The sequence below is a fragment of the Fulmarus glacialis genome, unplaced genomic scaffold (genome assembly GCF_000690835.1).
Source record: "Fulmarus glacialis isolate BGI_N327 unplaced genomic scaffold, ASM69083v1 scaffold23725, whole genome shotgun sequence".
NCBI classification, from domain to species: domain Eukaryota; kingdom Metazoa; phylum Chordata; class Aves; order Procellariiformes; family Procellariidae; genus Fulmarus; species Fulmarus glacialis.
In genome coordinates, this window is record NW_009215251.1 from 24470 (window position 1) to 44499 (window position 20030).

Below are 20030 nucleotides of genomic sequence, written 5' to 3' on the forward strand. Positions count from 1 at the left end.
CTACCCTCTTGGTGACCCCCAAACTTAACTATCCCTGCAAGGTCAGTTTTATCCAGGAACACATTTTAACAGTGTCCCCAAATTTGCCTTTGGGAATTACCTGCTGGCCAGATTTCACTAGGAAGACAATTATTTTGGGTGACAGGTATACATTACCAATTACCTGTTGTTCATTGAGTGCTTTCTGTTTACCACGCTACCTGTATCCAGAATAACTTTGCTCCAGCGTATCATTCTGGAGAGGGTCATCCTGTTGTGCCAGGATGGCGGTGTGTCCTCCTACTCTTGCAGATTGTTCTCTCTTGTGAACAAATGAAGCTTTATAGCAAAGTAACCTGGAATGAAAAAGGACTCCTAGATCAAGCTGTATCTCTTTATCTACAAATTCCTAGTAAGTGTTGCAATTTTTCAAGTAAAGATGTTTACTAAACACCACTGAATGTGTAAAATAATTTACTGTAATAGCCAATGAGCTCACCACTCTCATCAATTACTATGACTATGCTACTTCATTCTTGTTGCTCAACAGCTCTTAGGAGAACTGTGATTTGAACAATCAGGTGCTGTACCATTTAAAGATTGGTGTGGGCTCTGGCAAAATTTGCCAATGGCTGAGTAGTTCTGAGTCAGGTAACACAGATGGTAATTTTGTTGGCTAACACCCTGTTTTCTCAGCTCTGCAGCTCTGCCTTGCCTTTGGAAGATGGAGGCCAGCTATGAAATGACAAATCTAGTGTTTAGTAAAATATCAGGTTCAACACAGGAGCTAATGAATCATCATTTCACAAGTTGGCACTCAAAAGGCTGAAGCCTGACCTCGTTAAGCATGATTTATAGCTAGTGTGGGATTCTGAAAGATTACATTTCTGCAAGAACAGAATAATTAAATGAAGGGAAGCAGTATCTTAGACTATGTGATGGCATGACAGCAAAATAAAGGCCAGAACTCATCTCCCACAAGGAAGAACAAAATGCCAATTAAACCACTTTACATTGCTCCATATGTAACTGAGATAGTAACTACAAGTTTCCTGTCAATGCAAGACTTGCTGTCCAATACAGCTTAATTTAGAAAGTTCAGAAAACATGAAACTTCTCCGAATGTCTAGCAGTTAAATTAAACCGGAAAGGTAAAAATTGCTCTTCAAGAACTTAGATTTGTGTTTCTTAGATTAGAAATGCTGCAGCCTGCATTCTCCAATGTAAGGCCAGGCGTATGGCTGACGTGTCAGTGTCTCTGACAGTGCTGTGGAAAGCTCAATCTGTGAACATGTAGGTAATACATAGTGACACTCAGGGCCGATGTTTACCAGTGACAACCCTAATTCCTTAGTTCTGGAGTTTGGACTTGAGAGGAAGACCTCCCACAAACGCCAAGTTGTCCTATATAATTGGTTCGTTTCTTTGGGATACACCCTAAGAATTTAATTTATCAACCTAGTAATTTATTATTATAACATCTGCATGCTGTAACTCTTTGATACACACCATATAAAATGATGTGGGCCCACTTGTGCTATTTCTAGCAATTAGGTTGTCTTACTTGAAATCCGCGCCTTGGAGTTGTTCAGACGTCTCATGCTCTCTGTTGTGCCAGGGGATAACATTCTTGCTCCTCGCCAAGCTGCGCTGGTCAGCAGGACCTGGTACAGCGCCATTGGCGATGCTCTTCCTCCTGCCCCGGAGGGCATCTGGACCGGTGTCGCAGGGCTGTTTGTCCAGCGCTGACCGGGCTGGGACAGGCTGGGACAAGAAAACTGGGGATGTTCAGGTGCTCAGCCAGCTAGGCTTTAAAAAAAGAAATGAGGAATGTCTGCCTACACAGAAAGTTTTGGATGCCTTTGCGCTCCAAGGTGAGGCAATTTTTAAATGCATAGAGTCCCCCAAAGATGGACAAGAAAATGAAAGTTGTTGCACCCTCAGATACTATTACATAAATAAGCCCCAGAGCTTTACCTTACAGGCAAACTACAACGTTGGAAATGTACACAGCTAAAGCACACACTGCTCAAACTCACACCGTCTTAAAAAACCCTGTATTTGAGATCACTTTCTTCTTTTTAATTTCTTTTTTTAAAAAAAGCCATTATGTGCAATCTTTGTGCTTCAAAAACCTTTAAGATACAAATCACAAGCAGATTCCTAGTGTTAAGCGAAAAAAACCCAACCAAAATAAAACCCCAAAACCACAACTGCCAGTTTAGTCAGTAGAGGTTAAGCTCCAGCTTGGAGGTGTCATACAGCGCTCAGGTGGTTTGCTTGCCTAACAAGTGAGTAGAAATACTTAGCAGAAAATGTCCCAGTAATCAAATAGCTGCACCAGGCAAGATCTGAGAGACTAAATATACTCAGAAGCGTGATCTGAATGTGAGAAGTAACACACTGGGTCAGATTACACTCACAGGAGGATAAATAAAGCACATGGTTTGAGACAGTCCAGCATTTGAAGCGGGCACAGGAGGCCTTCATGGATTAAAATTAAAAAAAAAAAAAAAAAAAAAAAAATCCATATTTGCTTTTACAGCAAAAAGTGAGTCCTGTTAGGGCTACAAAGCCTGTTTCGGACCATGCACAAACAGGAAGACTAGCCTGCGTCAGCTATCGGCCGGGGAGGGAGGTGCACAGCTGGACCCCGGTGCACCAGGATGAGCCAGGAGAGCTCGGGAAGGGCGGTGGGGGCACCTGAGCGGTAGTGCAAGTGATCCCTCTGTGTTCCAGCAACAGCCAGACCTGCACGGATGACAGGACCTTTCATGAGAGAGCCAGGAATCCTCGTCAGGAGGATGGGGCGGGGAATTACACTGCTTATACCGTATAGAGGAAAATCCACAGCACGTAGCAACCAGCTCTAAGCTGCTACAGCAAAGAACATTTTTTTAAAAAAAAAAAAAAAAATCAGGTGAAGGAGGAAGTGATCACAGAGAGACAAATCAGTAGAAAACACAGTAGCACAAGAATGAGCAGATAATAGAAGGCAATGGCACTTGGAGCTAGCTCGTGGAGCTGAGATATGTGTTCACCATTCTGAAAACACTCTTACATAAAAATAAGCATAAAATAAATGATGCTGTGGTAATGTAACTCTGCATGTTTAGCTTTAGCATGTTTATCTTTACTATATTCACCTTGTTTAAATTCTATGCTCCTTCAGCCAGGCATGTCATCCAGCAAGGACTTACTTACTTACTTTCTTTTTCTGTCAGAGGAAAAACGCTGTACTGGAAAAGCAGGCTAGTTTGGAAATTATTAAAAACAACAAGAAAAAAAAAACACCTTTTTTTTTTTTTTTTTTTTTTTAGTAATTTTTCTTTTTACATCTTTCTTCCAAAGCAGACCCTTGGAAGTTAATGCATATATAACCTCTCCTTTTTAAAGGTATGTCTTTGCAAAGGAGTAGCCAATTTTGTGAGGCAAGACAGAAATATCTTCCTACGGGCTATAGTTGGAAGCCTTGAAAAATGCGTTCAAGAAACTTGGGATATGAGAGGGTCAAGTCTGATTGCCATAAGTAGAATGTCATTAAGTGCAAGCTGTACATTATCTCACAAACTAATAAGAGTATTTATATGCAATCCAGCAAAAAAGGCTGTGTATTGGAATTATAGGAAACAAGCAAAGAGTCCAAGATGGACAAGTTTCATAGTTTGAATGGCCAAATCAAAACAGAAAGCCAAGCACAGAGAGCACAAAGGGATACTCAGTTCAAAGCCTGACGCTGTCAACTGAGGAGACCAGGCAGCTTGCTGCTGAGTGTCCATTTAATACAAGGACTGGCACTCAGAATATTTAAAAAAAAAAAAAAAAAAAAGGGGTGGGTGGGAGTGAGCTGGCCTCAAAGGTTTAACTCTGCTTTTGTTACCAACGTTCTCTAAGTTCCTGTGTTTGTTTTGCTGAAGCATTTGTAGCCCACAGCGTGCTTCAGTCCCTTTGATCAAAATCAGCTTTAAAAGCATGCTCAGGGTTTGGGTCAGTCATTTAGATGCAAGCACTGACTACGATTCAGCCAACAAAAGAACAGTTAGGTGCAGGCCACCCATACAGCTTTTCATATTAATGAGCACAAGTCCTTTAGTCTTGCAAACTGGGGTGTCTGTGTGGGATTTTTGCACCAAAGGGCTGACGTGCAATGCTCAGGAAGTCTATACAGCACTATGGTAATCAAGAGAACACATGGTGAGACATTTGGCATCTGGTCTATAGAAGAGCCTCGACCCCTACATTTCATTAGGGGACATGACAATTTCTTTCAGAGCTGCTAAGCCAGCTGGCCAAAAATTGTTCTTCTTTTCTCATCCACTGCACACTGACAGGGAAGTTAGTTAATTGAACAGAAATTCTCCCCATTATCTCTGAGCATCAAAGCAAAGAACTAAAAAAAAAAAGAATAAAAAAAATCATTTTGTGCCCTGGCTGATACGTTTTTCTAAGAGCTTTGTAAGATTGAGTCAACCAGTGCTATCAACATCAATTTTAACAAATATTTTTACTTCCAAAAGTATTGTGCTAAATCAAGAGTGCCACACGTATCTGCCTTCCACAAAGTGCAGGACAGCTACTGCTGCGCAAAAGTAGGTGCCAGGGTCAGTACCCAAAGACAGTTACCCTTTACCTTCAAACTTGGTCGTGCCTTCCTGAGTGAGAATTTCAGGGGTTCATCTTTCAGAAGTCCTTGGAGCTTCTGTAGCTGAAACCTGGCTCTTGGCCCATGTGTGGATAACTCAGCTGCTGTGGAGTGCTGGTGAGCTTTCAGCTTGGTATCATCAAACGTAGTTTGCAGAATCCGCTTAGCAACTTCACAAAGCCAACAACAGCAAAAACAGGCAATAGAAACCAGTTAGATGGAAAAGATAAGTTTTGGCTGTTTGAACTAAAAAAAAAGTAGGCTAAAATCCTCTGTTGCAACCAACCAACCATTCACACAAGGATTCACTAGAACAAATGATACAGGTATTAGAATAATGGCTAGTGCCTACAAAGACAATCCACTGTCCTGTAGGCTCCCTATATAACACTCTCAAAAGCAGAATTGACCCTGACTGCTTCCAAAAGCATTTCTCTGTAAGAAGCACTTGAGAAGAACCGCACGAAGCAAGTGTTTTGGAAGTTACAGGGTAACGTGCAGCAGAAAAGTTGTAAGAGATGAAAGATTCTAGCAAGCACAATAACTCTATTACTTTCTGCTTGTAAACATTCCAGTGAATCTCAGATGGTTCTGGGCAAAAAGAAACACATGGCAAACTTTTCAAAATACTGTTTCATAACGAAATACAACTTTGTCTTTTACTGTTTGTGTGAGAACGTGAGGTTACACACTGACCGCCTCACCAAGGCACACTACAGGCTGCTGTGATAGCGTGCAGATTTCACTGGCTCATCTCAGCCCCCCTCTGGACCAATTATCTGGTATTGCTTACAGTCTGAGAGGTAGCCTGTGGTCTGACCTTGGCAACAACAAAAGCTGATTGTCATCAGTCTTTATAAAGGAAGATCAGGCAGCCAGCAGAGCTAACTTTACAGAAGAATAAGCCAAGAAGGATCTATACCTCCCTGTCATATTTTACTATAGACAAAGGAACTAAGGCTAAGAAGTTGGGTAAATGGAGGGGTAAAATTGGAGTATGGCCAAGGTCTTGCATCCTAAGATGCCTCATTTGCTATAGTACGAACAGTTTTGCTGTACATGGATCTCCTTGCTAAACCTCTTCGCAAACTCCCTTCCTTGACGGCAGAACCAAACAAGCTTCGGGACCGTATGTCAGAGCTTCAAGTTAAAAGCTTTGTGATTAGTTAATTTTACAGATCCATTACCAGTCTCTGGGGCTGTTATCATGAAGAGCTCAGGTGGCTTCTTGTAAAGATCAAAATCAATGTGCCGTTTGTCCCAGCTCCATCTGTCTCGTGACAGCACTGGCTCCATGTTAGCATGTAGAGCATTCTCCTGCCATTTCTAAATGAAAATTGAATCCCTTTAAGAAGCCAGGCCAAAATCACCAGGGAGGATTAAATACATTAGCCAGATTATTGGGTAGCAATCTAACAACTACCATAATAGAATCTCACCATAGTCCAGACTTCACTACACAAGACTATTTCTCTCTGTAAGTAGTCTTTCAATTTGTTATGTTTGATACACATGAATAAGAACAAAAATCCATTTCATGAGCAAGCTGCTGATACTCTAGTACTGAGCTGTTACCTAACATACAGGCACTTACAGTATACTTGAGAAATACCTGGCAGGGGATTCAATTTCATATTTATGTCACATTTCTCTGCAGTGCTATAAGGGGTTGATGCACCTTCCTGTATTTCATATACAGCTGCTAAACTCGCAGGTGAACGCGGACCATCCCTCCCGTCCACGAGACTCCATGTCAGTATCCTCCTCCACACAATGAGGCTGTGAGAGGACAGACCCAATCCAAAACCTAACTAGTTATTTATCTTATCCCAGCGGTAAGAAGTGAAGTAGCTGTACAGAATTGCCAGAACAGAGAGAGCTATGTATCATCTCAAGTATAATCTTAAAGCATCGTGCTTTTAGAAAGCAGAAGCTGTCCTAGTGCTTCTAAAAATACAATCATTAGTATTAAAGTCTTGGGGCCAAGAGCCCAGGTGTCCTGACGAAGCAGGTGAGAGAAGCAGCATGTGCACTGGAATCATGGCAGGAATATTCATCATCGCAATTGCAAAACAGAGTTCAACTTCTTGTGGTCCTCTGACTACCCACTGCTGAAATAGCAGTTAGATTTTTTCAGACAAAACTATCTTTCCTAAGCTACAAATTAACTCCCACTGTCTGTTGTTAGCCCTGTAACTGCTAAGTTTTAGGTAAAACAGTGAAAGTAAGAGATAGCTGAGTCAGTGCAGAAACTGTATGGAGATATTTTAGGAAACCAGAAGAACTCTAAGAACTTTTTTGCCTCCCAAGGGATGGTGTTACAAAAGATGGTCAAATTCTGTGTTTGCGAAGAAAACCAGAAATGGTTAAAGCAGCAACATATCAATACCAGACTGCTTCAGAATGGGATCCTAACAGCTTTCTGCTTTCGTTCCATCTTTCAGGTAACATGAATGGTAAGTTCAGAATCAACCTTCATTATCCAACATAATGCTGGTCATGCTCGTGAGGTCCCTGCTTGAGCAGAAAGAGTCTCCTTCCTCTTTTCTCACAGCTCCATGGCTAGCATTGATGCTACACAGCTATTGGTACTGCCAGGTTACACTTAGTGTCATTCAGGGTAAGATGTCAGCTCTCTTCCCCTCTCCCATCCCATCAGTAGGTGCCAATGGTCAATACAACATACTAGTCAACTGCTAGTCCCACACCAAGTATCAGTGTCCCCCATTTATTTCAGTTCAGTAACTCTGGTGTCAATCATCAGCTGCTGCACTGTAAGCATGCTGACCCTTTCTCAGCTTGTCAGTTTTTTCTCCTGTACTGCCTAGTTCCCCTCCTCTTTTTTATCTCTTTGGCAAAAGGCACCAGCATACCATACTGGTTGGCTTCTGTTACTCTTGGTCTGTGAATCTTCTCTGCTCCTTCATGAGAAGATACATTCTCCAGCATCAAGGATCAGAAAAAAGCACTTTGTTTTCTCTAAACATTTCACTTCAGCTATACTCTAACCTTTTTAAAGAAACTACTTTAATTTGTATGAAAAAAAAAAAAATAAATAAAACCTGAAAATTAAATGAACACGCACAGATACAATACCGAGCCTCCAAGCATTCAGCTTGTTCCACCCTGTGCTGCGACTGTGTTCAACTAATTTGGTAGAATTTACTGATCCTGCAAAAAAAACCCTCTTCTATTCCCTTTATTTCCTCATTTTGCCAATTCTAATAACATCCAATTTTCTTCCCAACAGCAGACCACGTGTGCTTGAGTGTACACAATGCTAAAGACCGTTCAAAACAGGGAATTGTAAACTAGTCAGGTTGATGATCCAGTAAAATGGCAGAAAACTAGAAGCTAAATAGTAAAGAACAGGAGAAGGGAGAGAGGACACAGGGCAGGAAGAAACTGATAGAGAACACAATGGTGGAGAACAAACACCCCATAAAACTGTAACTACAAACCATAAATAAAAGACGGAGGAAAAATAAGCAGTGAGGGAATTTGGAAACACAAAGGAAGGCTACAATTAGATTGGCAACTTATGAAGAACAGCCTGGAATCCATTCATCATGGAATGCAATATTATGATTTTTCTGACACTAAACCCCACTTGTAAATGTAAAACAAAGAACTCTACAGTCCATTAATACCTATTAATATCCAATTAACATTGGCAAATGGGTGTTCTGTATGTGTTCAGGGTAGAATTGTGTATCCAAACAAAATATCACCTGGGTGAGCTAGATGCTGATGCACCTAAATTGCAAATATAGGTGTCACCCTCAAAAGAGCTGCCTAGGCTGTACCCCTCAAAAGAGACTTCCATATGCTAAAGCAGTCTGCCTCTTTCAAGTCTCCCAAAATGCTTGAGTTCACTTTGGACTATTCATTTAAGTTTTCGTTACCTCACTTAACTCTTCCAGACGTGCCTCATCAGGCATCTGAGGGTGCAGGTTGCTTTCAATGCTGCTCTTAAATCCAGAAAATACAAATCCATCTGGTGACAGCCACATACTCTTGGATTTTGCAAAGGATTCCTTACAGGCAGCAACCACATCGACTGGGTCAAATGTGGCTGACAGATACTCAGGACAATAAGTGAATCTGTTCTTTGGTTCCTACAAAAAAAAAGATTTTTTGGGTTTTTTTGTTAATGTGAATTCCCCTCTGCTGGGAGAGGAGCCCATAAGGCACAGAACCAGTATCATTTCTTTCCTTAAGACTGCAAGTAATCATAGATCAAAATGACACAAAATATATATCATTACATATTAAAAAATGTTTTTAAATTTCATTCTATTATGAGCCAACGATGGATTTAATGACAAGTGGTATAATGGGATCTCTGTAAAATAATTACAGAAAGAAATATCTTTAATATTATTTGTGCAAAAAGAGAACTGTAGTTCCTATCATGAACAGTTTTCACAGAGCTATAGTAATTTCCACTACTGATAGGAAAACAACATTTGTTATTAAGATTCCAGCCAGCCATCCAGACAAAGGCAGATAACTGCAATTCTTCAAACGTGTTCTTAAATGTGTTCTTCAAATCACTTATTACTGCATACACCAACACTATGATTACTCAAATTCTCCCACTTATAAATGTGTGGGACTCAGAACTGAAAGTGACCACCTAGGTTATCAAACTCCACAGTCAAAACGACAGCCCAAGTCATGGAGACAAGACAACTTGACTATAAGGGACAGCATCAAGAGCAGACTTTTACACCAGAGTACCTCTCAGACTGAGATCTTTTTGGATACCAACTTCCCTTCCTATGCACTAACATGGGAGTTACTAGTGTAAACCTATTTAATTCATCTCTCTCTTTCCACCACTACACAGAGCAAGCAAAGATCTTCCATTTGTGTGTCTCAATTCACCTTTGCCATTTCCTGGCGAAGATGCTTCTTTGCAAGTTCTGCAGAATTCAGGCTCTGACAGCTGTAGTTAAAGACAGATTTGCCATCAACAGGAGAAATCCTGAAAGCTTCAAACTTTGGCTTTTTCATCTTTCCTTTGAGTTGGCATACAGCACCAATGTTAGCCTGCAAAGAGAGATTACATCCGAGTTCTGTCTAAATTGGTAATTCAGAGCGTTACGAAAAAATTATAAACAAGCAAATGATTCTGCAAACGTTAAAAAAACCAACTTTAACAAAACAAAGCAAAATCTATATATAGATATACTACACAACACCTCTTTGTCAATAAAATACTCCACAGAAGACTTTATTAAAAAAAATAGCACCATTTCACCTTGCATATGACGTTCTGCAAGACTAACGGCAGTAGGCTGGAGGCAAGCACTCACCAGAGAGTGATTTCTACTTACAGATCTAAACAGTTGTTCTGGAGAGCTGATGTTGATTGTCTTCAAACGAAATAAGATTAGTTCTTTCATTTCTATGATTCCACTAACACCCCAGCAAATGCAGTGACATGGGAAACACCATTCGTTAGAACTCTTCAAATTTCTCTACTGACACAGTATAATTAAACCCTCACACCTTTTCATTGACTTAATGAAAGAGTAGAACGTCATTCTACTGTGTTTATGGTAATTATGGCTTTGAATTCAGACTCTGCCATAATAGGTAATTACAGCAAGAGAGTAAAATTGCATCTTGGATGTCACTGCCCTATGACACCCACTTCCTTTTTTTTTTTTTTTAACTTTTTTTTTTTTTTTAATCAAAAAGCCTGAAAGGTTACTTTACCTGCTATTAAAAAAGAATTTCATATTTTCTTTTCTGTAGAGGACCTCCCAGTTCCTCTATTATCCTCTTGATTCAAAAGCATGTGTAAAACGAAAACTGGTTAAAACATGTACACTGGGAAGACTGTTAACTTTATACAAATAACAAAGTAACTCTACACTTAATTTCTACAGAATGATTAGGCCTAAAAGCTCTGCTGCTCTCATCCTCCTATGATGTTACAAACGCACCAGGAACAATTACTTAATATAGTCTTCTTTTCTAGCCTCATGTAATACTCCTTTATCAACGGACTGACTGAAAAAGGAAATACTTAAAAGTTAAATTTCTTTCAATATCTCCAAGACAGTACCCTTATACAGGAACGTAGATTTCCACATATCAGGCAAAACCTCTTTGTATTAAAATATATACAGGAAAAAACATTCAGAACTATTCTTCACAAACCACACGATGGCTAGAGTCCTCAGCTAAGCAATATACTCCAAAAACCAATTCAGACTCCCAGGAAACATGCGGGATACCCCTTCTTTGATGTCTATATTCACAGGAAAGGGTTTCGTTTCAACGCGTTTCCCCTTAAGCAACAGAAGGGTAGACGGACGCTGGTAAAAAGCCGGAAGAGGTTCATTTCCTTAAAGCTCAGCTCAGCTCTGTCTGCAACTGCTGGTTTTATTTAGTCAAGAATAAACGCATTCTGGTTGCCCAAAGGCAAGCAGGTCTTTCACACGGCGGGAGAAGAAAGCACAATTTTCACATAAGCTTAGTTGGCTTGGACCCCCGCAAGCATCTGAAGCCTGGATGACATGCTAAAGCACAATGGGGGAGCCATGGAGAAGAAAGAGACAAAGAAAAATAGGAACCAAATGCAAAAAGAAATTACAAGTCCTTCAAATAATCAGTTTCCTTACCGCTCACACAGTATCTCCTCTGTTTACCTGTAAGCATTAGAATTGTTTTCCTCTTTGAGAAGCAATTACATTTGCAATTCAACTTTTGCAAAACAAAATTACCCTGCATTTTTTTAATAATGTTTGCACAATACCTACAAACACCTTACCAAAAGTTTTTAAGTCTAATGAGTCATTGTTTCAGAAGAAGAAGGAGGTGTTGATTAAGGATATGTTTTGCAACTATTAGGCTTGCCTCTCGCATATCGCGAACTACTCACCCCAACATGGTTTCTTTCAAAAAATGTTTTGTCTGCTATTTCTTTCTTCTGCTGCACACAGATTTCATTGTAGTTATCTAACGAAGAATATACTGCCTGTTTCACTCTGCTAACTTTTCCTGGTACTGTATAATCATCAGATGAAACCGAGAGTAAAGGAGGTTTCTGACTGAAGAGATCCTCATCAGTTAGGGGAACTCCATACTCGTGACTCAAGACTCTGATCATCTCTGCTGAGGGCAGCAGATCCCCATGAATTACATCCCTCAACCTCTTACTGTGACAGAGGTAACTGAGCCTACAAATAGACATCGACATTTTATTAGTTTACAAAAACTTTACTCCACCAAATCGTTACAGTTAATATTACTGCGGAAAAACTATACAACCTTCTTGAAACATCTATTTATTAAAAGTTCAGGTCAGTTCATGTACGCTGGTATTTAGCAGCAATAAAGAAAGTTAGCAGTTTAATAAACCTACTAGGAATATTCTAGGAATGCTGCTGGCACTATATTTAGCTGCAAGTTAACGATTAGTTGCTGAATTTCTCTAGCCTCTGGCTGGAAAGGCAATAAAGCAGTCCCTTCATGCACACTGGTTCTAGTGTATGACCCATATTTATGTTGAACACCCTCTAAAATCCATCCTGCCTTACGTCTTGTTCTGATCAAATTTCATTCTATATGCTATTCATGACAACACTTACCTCACATCTGATTTCATTCACTAAATTTGGCCTGCAAAGCCTAGTGTTAACACAAAAGTGGTTCTAAATATATGACAGCTATTGAACACCATACACATTTTGTATACACACACTGAAATTCAATTCTCAGCCTCTCTGGCTCAGGCCACAGCAGAAGCCACAAAATAAAGTGACTTACCTAATAGCCAAACATAGTATTAAGATCCTTTGCTAAAACTGGAAATCTGTTAACTCATTTATCACATAACTATTCTTTATTTGGGGAGAGTAACTTTGCAACGTACTGTAAAAGAATTCAGTTGTAAAATTATTGCAACATTATTTTCTTACCATTACTTCTGAATACATACAACTGATAAATAACATTAATTTCAAAGTTGCATCAGCATTAATGACACAAATTGAGTTTATATCGGTATGTTAAAAATTAAATTGGCCATTGTGCATATGGATCATGTGCATTAGTTTTTCTACAGTTAAAATTCATTTTCTGGCTAATTCTAGCAGAAGGAAATCTATCAGGAAGCAGCAGTTTCTGTTGTGCACACATTAAACCAGTGACTGACTACAGCAAACCAAAACCCAATAAAACAGGAGTTCTACAAGTTAGAGACTGCTCTTGAACACAGTTCACAGTCTGTATACTCCAGTGAAGAATTTATTTGTACTTCTCTGAATAATTACAGACACAGCAGAATGAGGGTATGGCAAAAAGGACTAACATCCAGCTCCCGGCAGACAATATTCACTCATCTGTGATGGTGGGTTGCTGAAAAGAGCTGGTCTCTAGAAAGACATTGTCTCAGCCACTAAAGATGCTTTTACTGAGGTTCTCCCTGATTTGATAGCAATGAGTACTATCAAGTATAGTAATCGTTCCTGCAGCTTCCCTTGTCTCTAGTGCAAAAATAACCCCCTGCGTTTAAAATTATTCCAGCCATCCCAAAACCTTCACTTTCACTGCAGGAACCTGAGCTGCAGCTATCTAGCAAGTTGTGCACAGCAGTCAACCTGCTGATTTAATTTTCTTTTTTTTTAGACAGGAGATACTACTAATAAAATGTCACAAGAAAATTAACTACCAAGTACCTAAAATATGCAGTATTACATTATTTTCTACCTTAAACATTGCCAGCATGTAGCTAAAGGAAGAAAAGTATGTACCAACCATTGTTGAAGAAAAAAATAAAAAGAAAAAAAGGACTTTTAAGGACATCACAGTGATGGCCACCGGTCACTTTCATATTGTATTCTTTTCCTCACCATCTCACAGAATAAACATGAAACAAATTACAGATACGTGAAGAAGTACCCAAGTTACATGCAGATCGTTAGAATGAATATACTTCAGAACTTAAAGTGTAAAGGCTTGGCTCTTCATTAGCTTAATGAAGTTAAGTTTCATTAGTCATCAGCAAATAAACAGTTCTTGAACCTGAATGGGTCAGCCAACAAGGGGAAACAGATAGGTATACTAAACCAGTCTGCTAAATCAGAGGTGTACTGCATTCATTTTTCAGCAACTGCCTTGACATATGCAAAATAAAACTTGTAGTAGATGGGTAATCCATATGTAATATACATTATTGAGTATGTTTTACCAAAAAGCAAGCATGTAGGAGGGCAAGGGGGAAGGCTGCTAGGAGATTATGTGTATATTATTGCACATTAACAAGAATTTTTTACGAAATCAGATTGATGTCTAGGAGACATTTACTCTTTCTTGTCTAAGGACTAAATGTCCCCATTCATTTCAAATAAGCTTTACAGGATTTCAGTTCAGAAGTTAATCTAAACAAGCCAGCCTATTTCTAGCAAGAAAGAAAGCAATCACGGTTCATTTCTGCTTTCTAAACCCAAGTTGCCCCTATCACAGATGGACGGTACCTTTTTCCACCTCTCGATAGATGTGTCTTAATTTACAAATAACAAAAAAACCACGCAAAGAAATTTTTTCATAGATGAGTAAAATATATAGATAGACAGAGATGGATGCACATAAGACTTCACTCACTTTCTTTTTCTTTAATCCATCTCATGAGATGTAATGTCAGAGATGCTTTAAGGCAAACAGCTGTGAATACCTGCATGTTGACAAAGTGAGCAACCTGGCAGAGATCCAGCAATAAATCATGCAACAAAACCCCCAAACAAAAAGCCAGGAAAAGGAAACGTATTCTCCCAACTCTCACAAAATTCTTCCCTTCTCTAGTTTCCTTAGGAGAACTGGTTTTAGAATTCCCCACTTAGTTCAAGTGACTTTCTGGATCTATCAAGTCCTATTTGGCCTCCTGCTTTACTCCACCTCTATGAGATCAGAGCAGAGAAGTAAACCCTTCCCAGCTGATGCTTCTGACACCGTAATCTTCTCTTCCTTCAGGTTGTATTATGTTCAGATATTTTCTGATATACTATCCTACTGATACACCTCTCTCCTCTTCTTTACAAAGTATAAATTCCTGCCCAAACCAAAAGTGGGCTCACCAATATCCAGTTACCACTACAGCAGCAGTTAGAAAACCATGTTCTTCTGTCTTACCACACCTGATCTAAAATCTGACTTACCCATCAGGCCCACAGACTGCTTTCATCACAGAAAAGATATCCAAGGGTATTATTTTTTGTATCAAATATTCACTCTGCTTTGCTAACATTTAACTTCTTAATTTCTTGGCTATGAACCTGGACGAGTCATACCTGGACAAGGCTTGGAAACATGCCGAACGAACCATACCTCTGACATAAAGCAGAGGCTGTTTTGTTAGAGTGAAGAGGGGCTTGCAGAGGCAGAAATGATAAAAGATAGCTTCCAGGTCTGTATACAGGCGTTGATGGAAAGACAGTTGAGAGTTATATAGTATTTCCAGTTGTCCATCTTCATGTCTGTAAGTCCTGCAACAAAGTACCCCAATGACAAGGTTAAAACAATCAGCCTGTATCTTAGGTTTCCTCAGTTCTGCAGTATAATTACTCTCTCTCATGAAACTGCTTTGCTTTTGTCCTTTAGATGGAACCTCTTACTCTACAGCCTTCACTTCACATGAACTGTTCTAAAAAATTAGTTTTGGACAAAATTACAAAGAAAATATCAAAACTCTCATGACATAACTGAGTTGCATATGTTTTCTTTTTAAGTCGCATGGCAAACATTTGAAAGGAAGCTCACCTCAGTTTCATCAGTGTTGTGCCCCTTACCAGCCTTATTATAGCTACAGAAGTATTATATAAATATTTCTACTACAAATACCAAAATTAATATTGCAACAGTAAAACAAAGCTTCAATTTAGGTTATAGGCGAGCACTGACAAGAGACAACTTTTCATGCAATAAATAATTTCAGTAACTGCCATGAAGTGACTTGCATCAAAAACAAATAAAATCAAACAAAACAACAAACCGCCACAGGAAAGCTTTAACAACATGCTACAGTGCTGGAAAAAAAATCAATTATTTTTTAAGCACGAAATTTGAGGGAAACATTCACTGTGAGTTTGTCACATTTTCCCCTAAACTCAAAGCAAGAAACAGCTTGAAGTCCAGCTTCCTCATGGTGACTATTTTTGTTTTAGATCCCGTGGAGTATCTTTTTTTATTAGTCAGAATTGGCAGATTATAGCGTTGTTTCCACAAACCAAGCAGCAGCTTAACAAAAAAAGTACATGTTGCCATCTTCCTCCTTTTAACTTTACATGGATGATCTATGGTGTAATGTGATAAAGATGAGAAGATTATGTCTCAAGTGAAGCAGCCACTGGGACTCATATCCACTAAAACCGCACAGAAAGCATCAGGTATGTACTTGCCCATGTATCTTTGTATAGAAAGGGATGGGGGACGTATAAATCAAATTAAAATCTCTGAATCTAAAGAAATAACTGATGAAAAACCTCAAACTCTCTTACCTTTCAAAGTGTTTATCCCATAGTTTCTTGATTGCTTTGTCTTTTAATCCCTCCAAGACAAAGAGATGAGTTGCTCCATCCAATAAGTGAAAACCAGTAACAATATCCAACTCAGAAACTTTTTCAACTGTGGTTTTCAGTTTTAATGCAGCGAGAGCCATTCCAATTAAGTGTACAGGAGAGCAGTCCAGCTGGAGGGCTTTAGCATTGATTTCTGTAATCTCTTCCACCAAATCATGTAATAATGATGAATTACTGTAGTCAAAAATGTAGATTATACAACCATATGGGCAATTTGTGACTTGAGCATCAGCAATTTCTGCATGCATTCCCAATGGCACAGCTATTTCCACTCTTACTTTCAAAAGCGAGTCTGATTCTAGATAATGTCCCATGGGTAGCAGGGAAGAACTACTCACTGATTCTGTTATTTTCTCATTTTTATCCTCCTCACTGAAAGCAGCTGTATTTGGAGCTGAACAGTTTCGGATGGGAGCACTGACAGCCAAGTACTTTTTACCCAACAATAAATCAGTTAGACTGACTTTAGCTACCCCATGTGGATGCCACACTTTGTTCCTCGTAAAAGAATTACAGATTGTGGATTTGCGAGCAAGGAAGCTCACCTTACCCACTTTTTCATCAGCTTCATCCTCCCCAAACAAACACGACTTTTTTCTGTTGTTTTCCATCTTTTTATCCCGGTCATGAACTTCAATCTCCAAAGGTGGACCTCTAAGATATCTCTGTAACTCCCCAGGTTTCATTGTCCCTGTTAGAAGTACATTAACGTCCTTAAAGTAGACATGAGTTCCATGGATTTGCCCATGAGTTCGATGAGATGGGAAGTTGTGAAATTTGTATTTGCAGTAGGTGGGAACACACAATCTCTAAAGAACAAAAACCAGGGAGAAACAGATATTTGTAGCGTTAACCTTTCTCCTTTTTATTTTTAAGCTCACAGAACAATCAGCTTTTCTAGCAGATAAGGTACGGGGGACATACTTCATGGTGCAAATTATGGTCTTCCAAGGCAGCAGAGAGGCCATTCTCCATGCCTGGATCCGGGGGTTGGGGAATATACTACGCCCTTCGTTTGCCTGCCCTCAACTTTGTTGACCTTCCAAATATGTCAGAAAAACTCTCCTTGTTTCTAGATCATTAAAGGAGCATGCTGGGGACTGCAATAGCTCCTAGACCTTTTTTGTTTCTCCCTATGCATTCATCTGTAGGATTTGAGGCCTAAAATAAATGCCTATAGCTAGAAGTTAGGAAACTCAGCAAGTATCCAGAGACACTGTATGGAATGGACTGTATGAGCTCCATTACTAGCCATTTGTTTATAAATCTGGGGAAGCAAATAGGGGGATTCACTCCATAATACTTGTTGCAGTTCCTCCATCTAAGCGTCCATCAGCATTACGGCAGCCTGCATGGAGTGGAGGCTACCTGTCAAGGACTATCCTGACAATTCCAAATTTGAAACAGTTCGTTATTTCATACAGCACCCCACTTGGCAAGGGAAACAAAGTCAAAACAACCGTGGTCACTCTGCAGATTGCATTAGAAACTACAGAGTGGTTTTGTCTCCATCATTTAATATGTTGCACAGTTACCGACATTTTTTCCCGTTTCTCTTCATAAATGTTAAGCCAATTCGCCTAGCCTGCCACAAGCCCTGCAGTGTAAAACTCCACCACAGAACGATATGCGCCATTATAAAGTTCCTGACATAATATTATTAAACTATTTTCAGAAAAACAACAACAAAACATCCTACTAATGTTCAGGATCAGGCTGATGCAACTTGGACCAGATCTTTCATATACTATTCCCCTATAATTCCACCTCAGCCGAGGATCAAGAAAATAGCTCCTGAAATCAAAGGTCTTTGACCTTAATTTCATTTTCACATCAACCTCATATAATACTTAGAAAAGAGCCTTTTAAAAATAGCATTTCTTTAAGCCTAAAAATGCAACCATTTTACAAGAGAACATATTTTCTAACTCATCTCTCAAAATTTACAAATATAAGACCAGAAACTTTAAAATATATTCTCACCAATATAGAACCTTTTTTGTGCACAGCATTTTTTAAGATGTAAAACATTCGCTTTTTTTTTTTAAGTTAAATACTATTTTTACCCCAGGAATAGAAGTTGTTCTAATGAGCAAGTCAACACGTTGAAAACAATATAGCGCTGTGACCGAACTAGATCTTCTCTGGCTTACTCGAGATCCACTGCTCAGAAATCAAAATGGAATGACTATATACAAATTATTGCCCTTGGAAAACACAAGGATTGCTGTTTTGCTGCCACGTTTTTCAGGAAATATGTTAGCCATATTCTCCAATTTTGCTACTAATAAGGAAAGTTATCTTTAAAACCATGTCCATATTTTAAGCAAAGCTACTTGAGGGTAACAAGGAAATTCTTTCAGAAAGAAGTAGTGGTATCTGTTACCTGCAGCACTTCTATTGGTACAGGTGTGTTTGGGAGGCAGGTAGCCGAATTAATCCTTATAATCAGTGGATTCAATTCATGTCTTTGTCTTTCAGACAGAAGAGGTGTTTCCACAGTGAAAGTCACATAAGCATCTAAAACGTTAGGACTGTTTTCTGCCAGACGACTGATCACTGATTTTTCTCCTTTTTAAACATACAAGATTAAACACTTATAGAAGCAATCCCATCAAGGCACCCATATGTGATGCAATTAATTACAAATCTCCACTGACTTTGTATTAAAATAAAACAAAAGTATTGTTTTAACTGCTTCAAATATTATTTATCTTTTACAGTAAGGAAGAAAATAGTCCCCAAAGCAGTGTCAGAATGCCTACTTGGGCTAACTGCTGAAAGCACACAGAAGTTTATTTCTGTTTGAAGCTGTAAATATACAGTTTGCATAAACACAAAAATTAAAGCCATTTAGAGACTTTTCATCATAACTAAACTCTTCGTTAAAGGTAAACCAGCACCTTTAAACAAACTGGCTTCTCTGCAAGCAGCTGTGCCACATCCATACACTCAGCAGCTGAGTTCCATGCTGCATGACATACCGCTATTTCTGTCTGCATGCGCAGAACACAGGGGAGATTTAACCCACTACACACAAAAACAGGACAACATATATTAATAAAGAATGTTAACCTAGTAACAGTCAGAAAACCACAGAAATAACCCACTCTGACCAATATCCCACTTTCAACACATTCTGAATCAAAGAACTTAGATGTACATGCTGATGGAGAACTACAATGCAGAGTTATTTTTGACATCCGGCCCTTCAGAGCACACAGACTTCTGAACACACGTCAGCCTCCCCCAGATCGAAACCAAAATCCCAAATCTTTCTTAACCAGCCAGCTTTTATCCAGAACATGAAATTCCCCAGGGATCTTTCAAGACAGTTTCCACCAGGCAGACCCACCACCAGCACAGGTGTCTCAGAGGAGACATGGAGCACACCCAGCATGTCGCTCTTACCCTGCCCCTTCCTAACAGAGGGATACCTGAGAGGAGAGGCATGAGATCTAACTGCAGTGAAGCAATGCCGTATTTCTTTGCCATAGTAGCATCAATGCTTCTTTTAGGACCCAAACCTCTTCTACCTGTTGATGGAAGGCAGGGTTGGACTGAGTAAGAAGGAGGAAACATTTTGTTGCAATTAATCAAAGAAATAATTTAAAATTTACTGCAGTAGGTGGCATAATTCAGTATCAGCCTTAGAAAAAGATGTCGATTATACACTTTAACACCAACTTAGGCTAATATTTCAATATGCTCAAATTTCCATTGCACAGTCCACTATACTATATATAGAATCCCTACTTTACAAGAAAGTTAAATTTGCAACAGCAAGCATTAGAAGTTCATGGAATTACCAAAATAAA

General features: G+C 39.3%; 1 protein-coding gene across 1 annotated transcript; it reads right to left on the reverse strand.

The window, feature by feature from the left end:
- Positions 1-196: 196 nt before the first annotated feature.
- LOC104077601 (uncharacterized protein FLJ43738) lies at positions 197-19707 on the reverse strand. Its single transcript, XM_009578884.1, has 11 exons — positions 19650-19707; positions 18599-18783; positions 16132-17021; positions 14926-15120; positions 11520-11817; positions 9512-9676; positions 8527-8739; positions 5809-5947; positions 4610-4791; positions 1544-1743; positions 197-335 (listed from the first exon to the last, which is right to left on the reverse strand). Exons 1-11 carry the CDS (start codon positions 19705-19707, stop codon positions 197-199), a joined length of 2664 nt encoding a protein of 887 aa, XP_009577179.1.
- Positions 19708-20030: the final 323 nt, after the last annotated feature.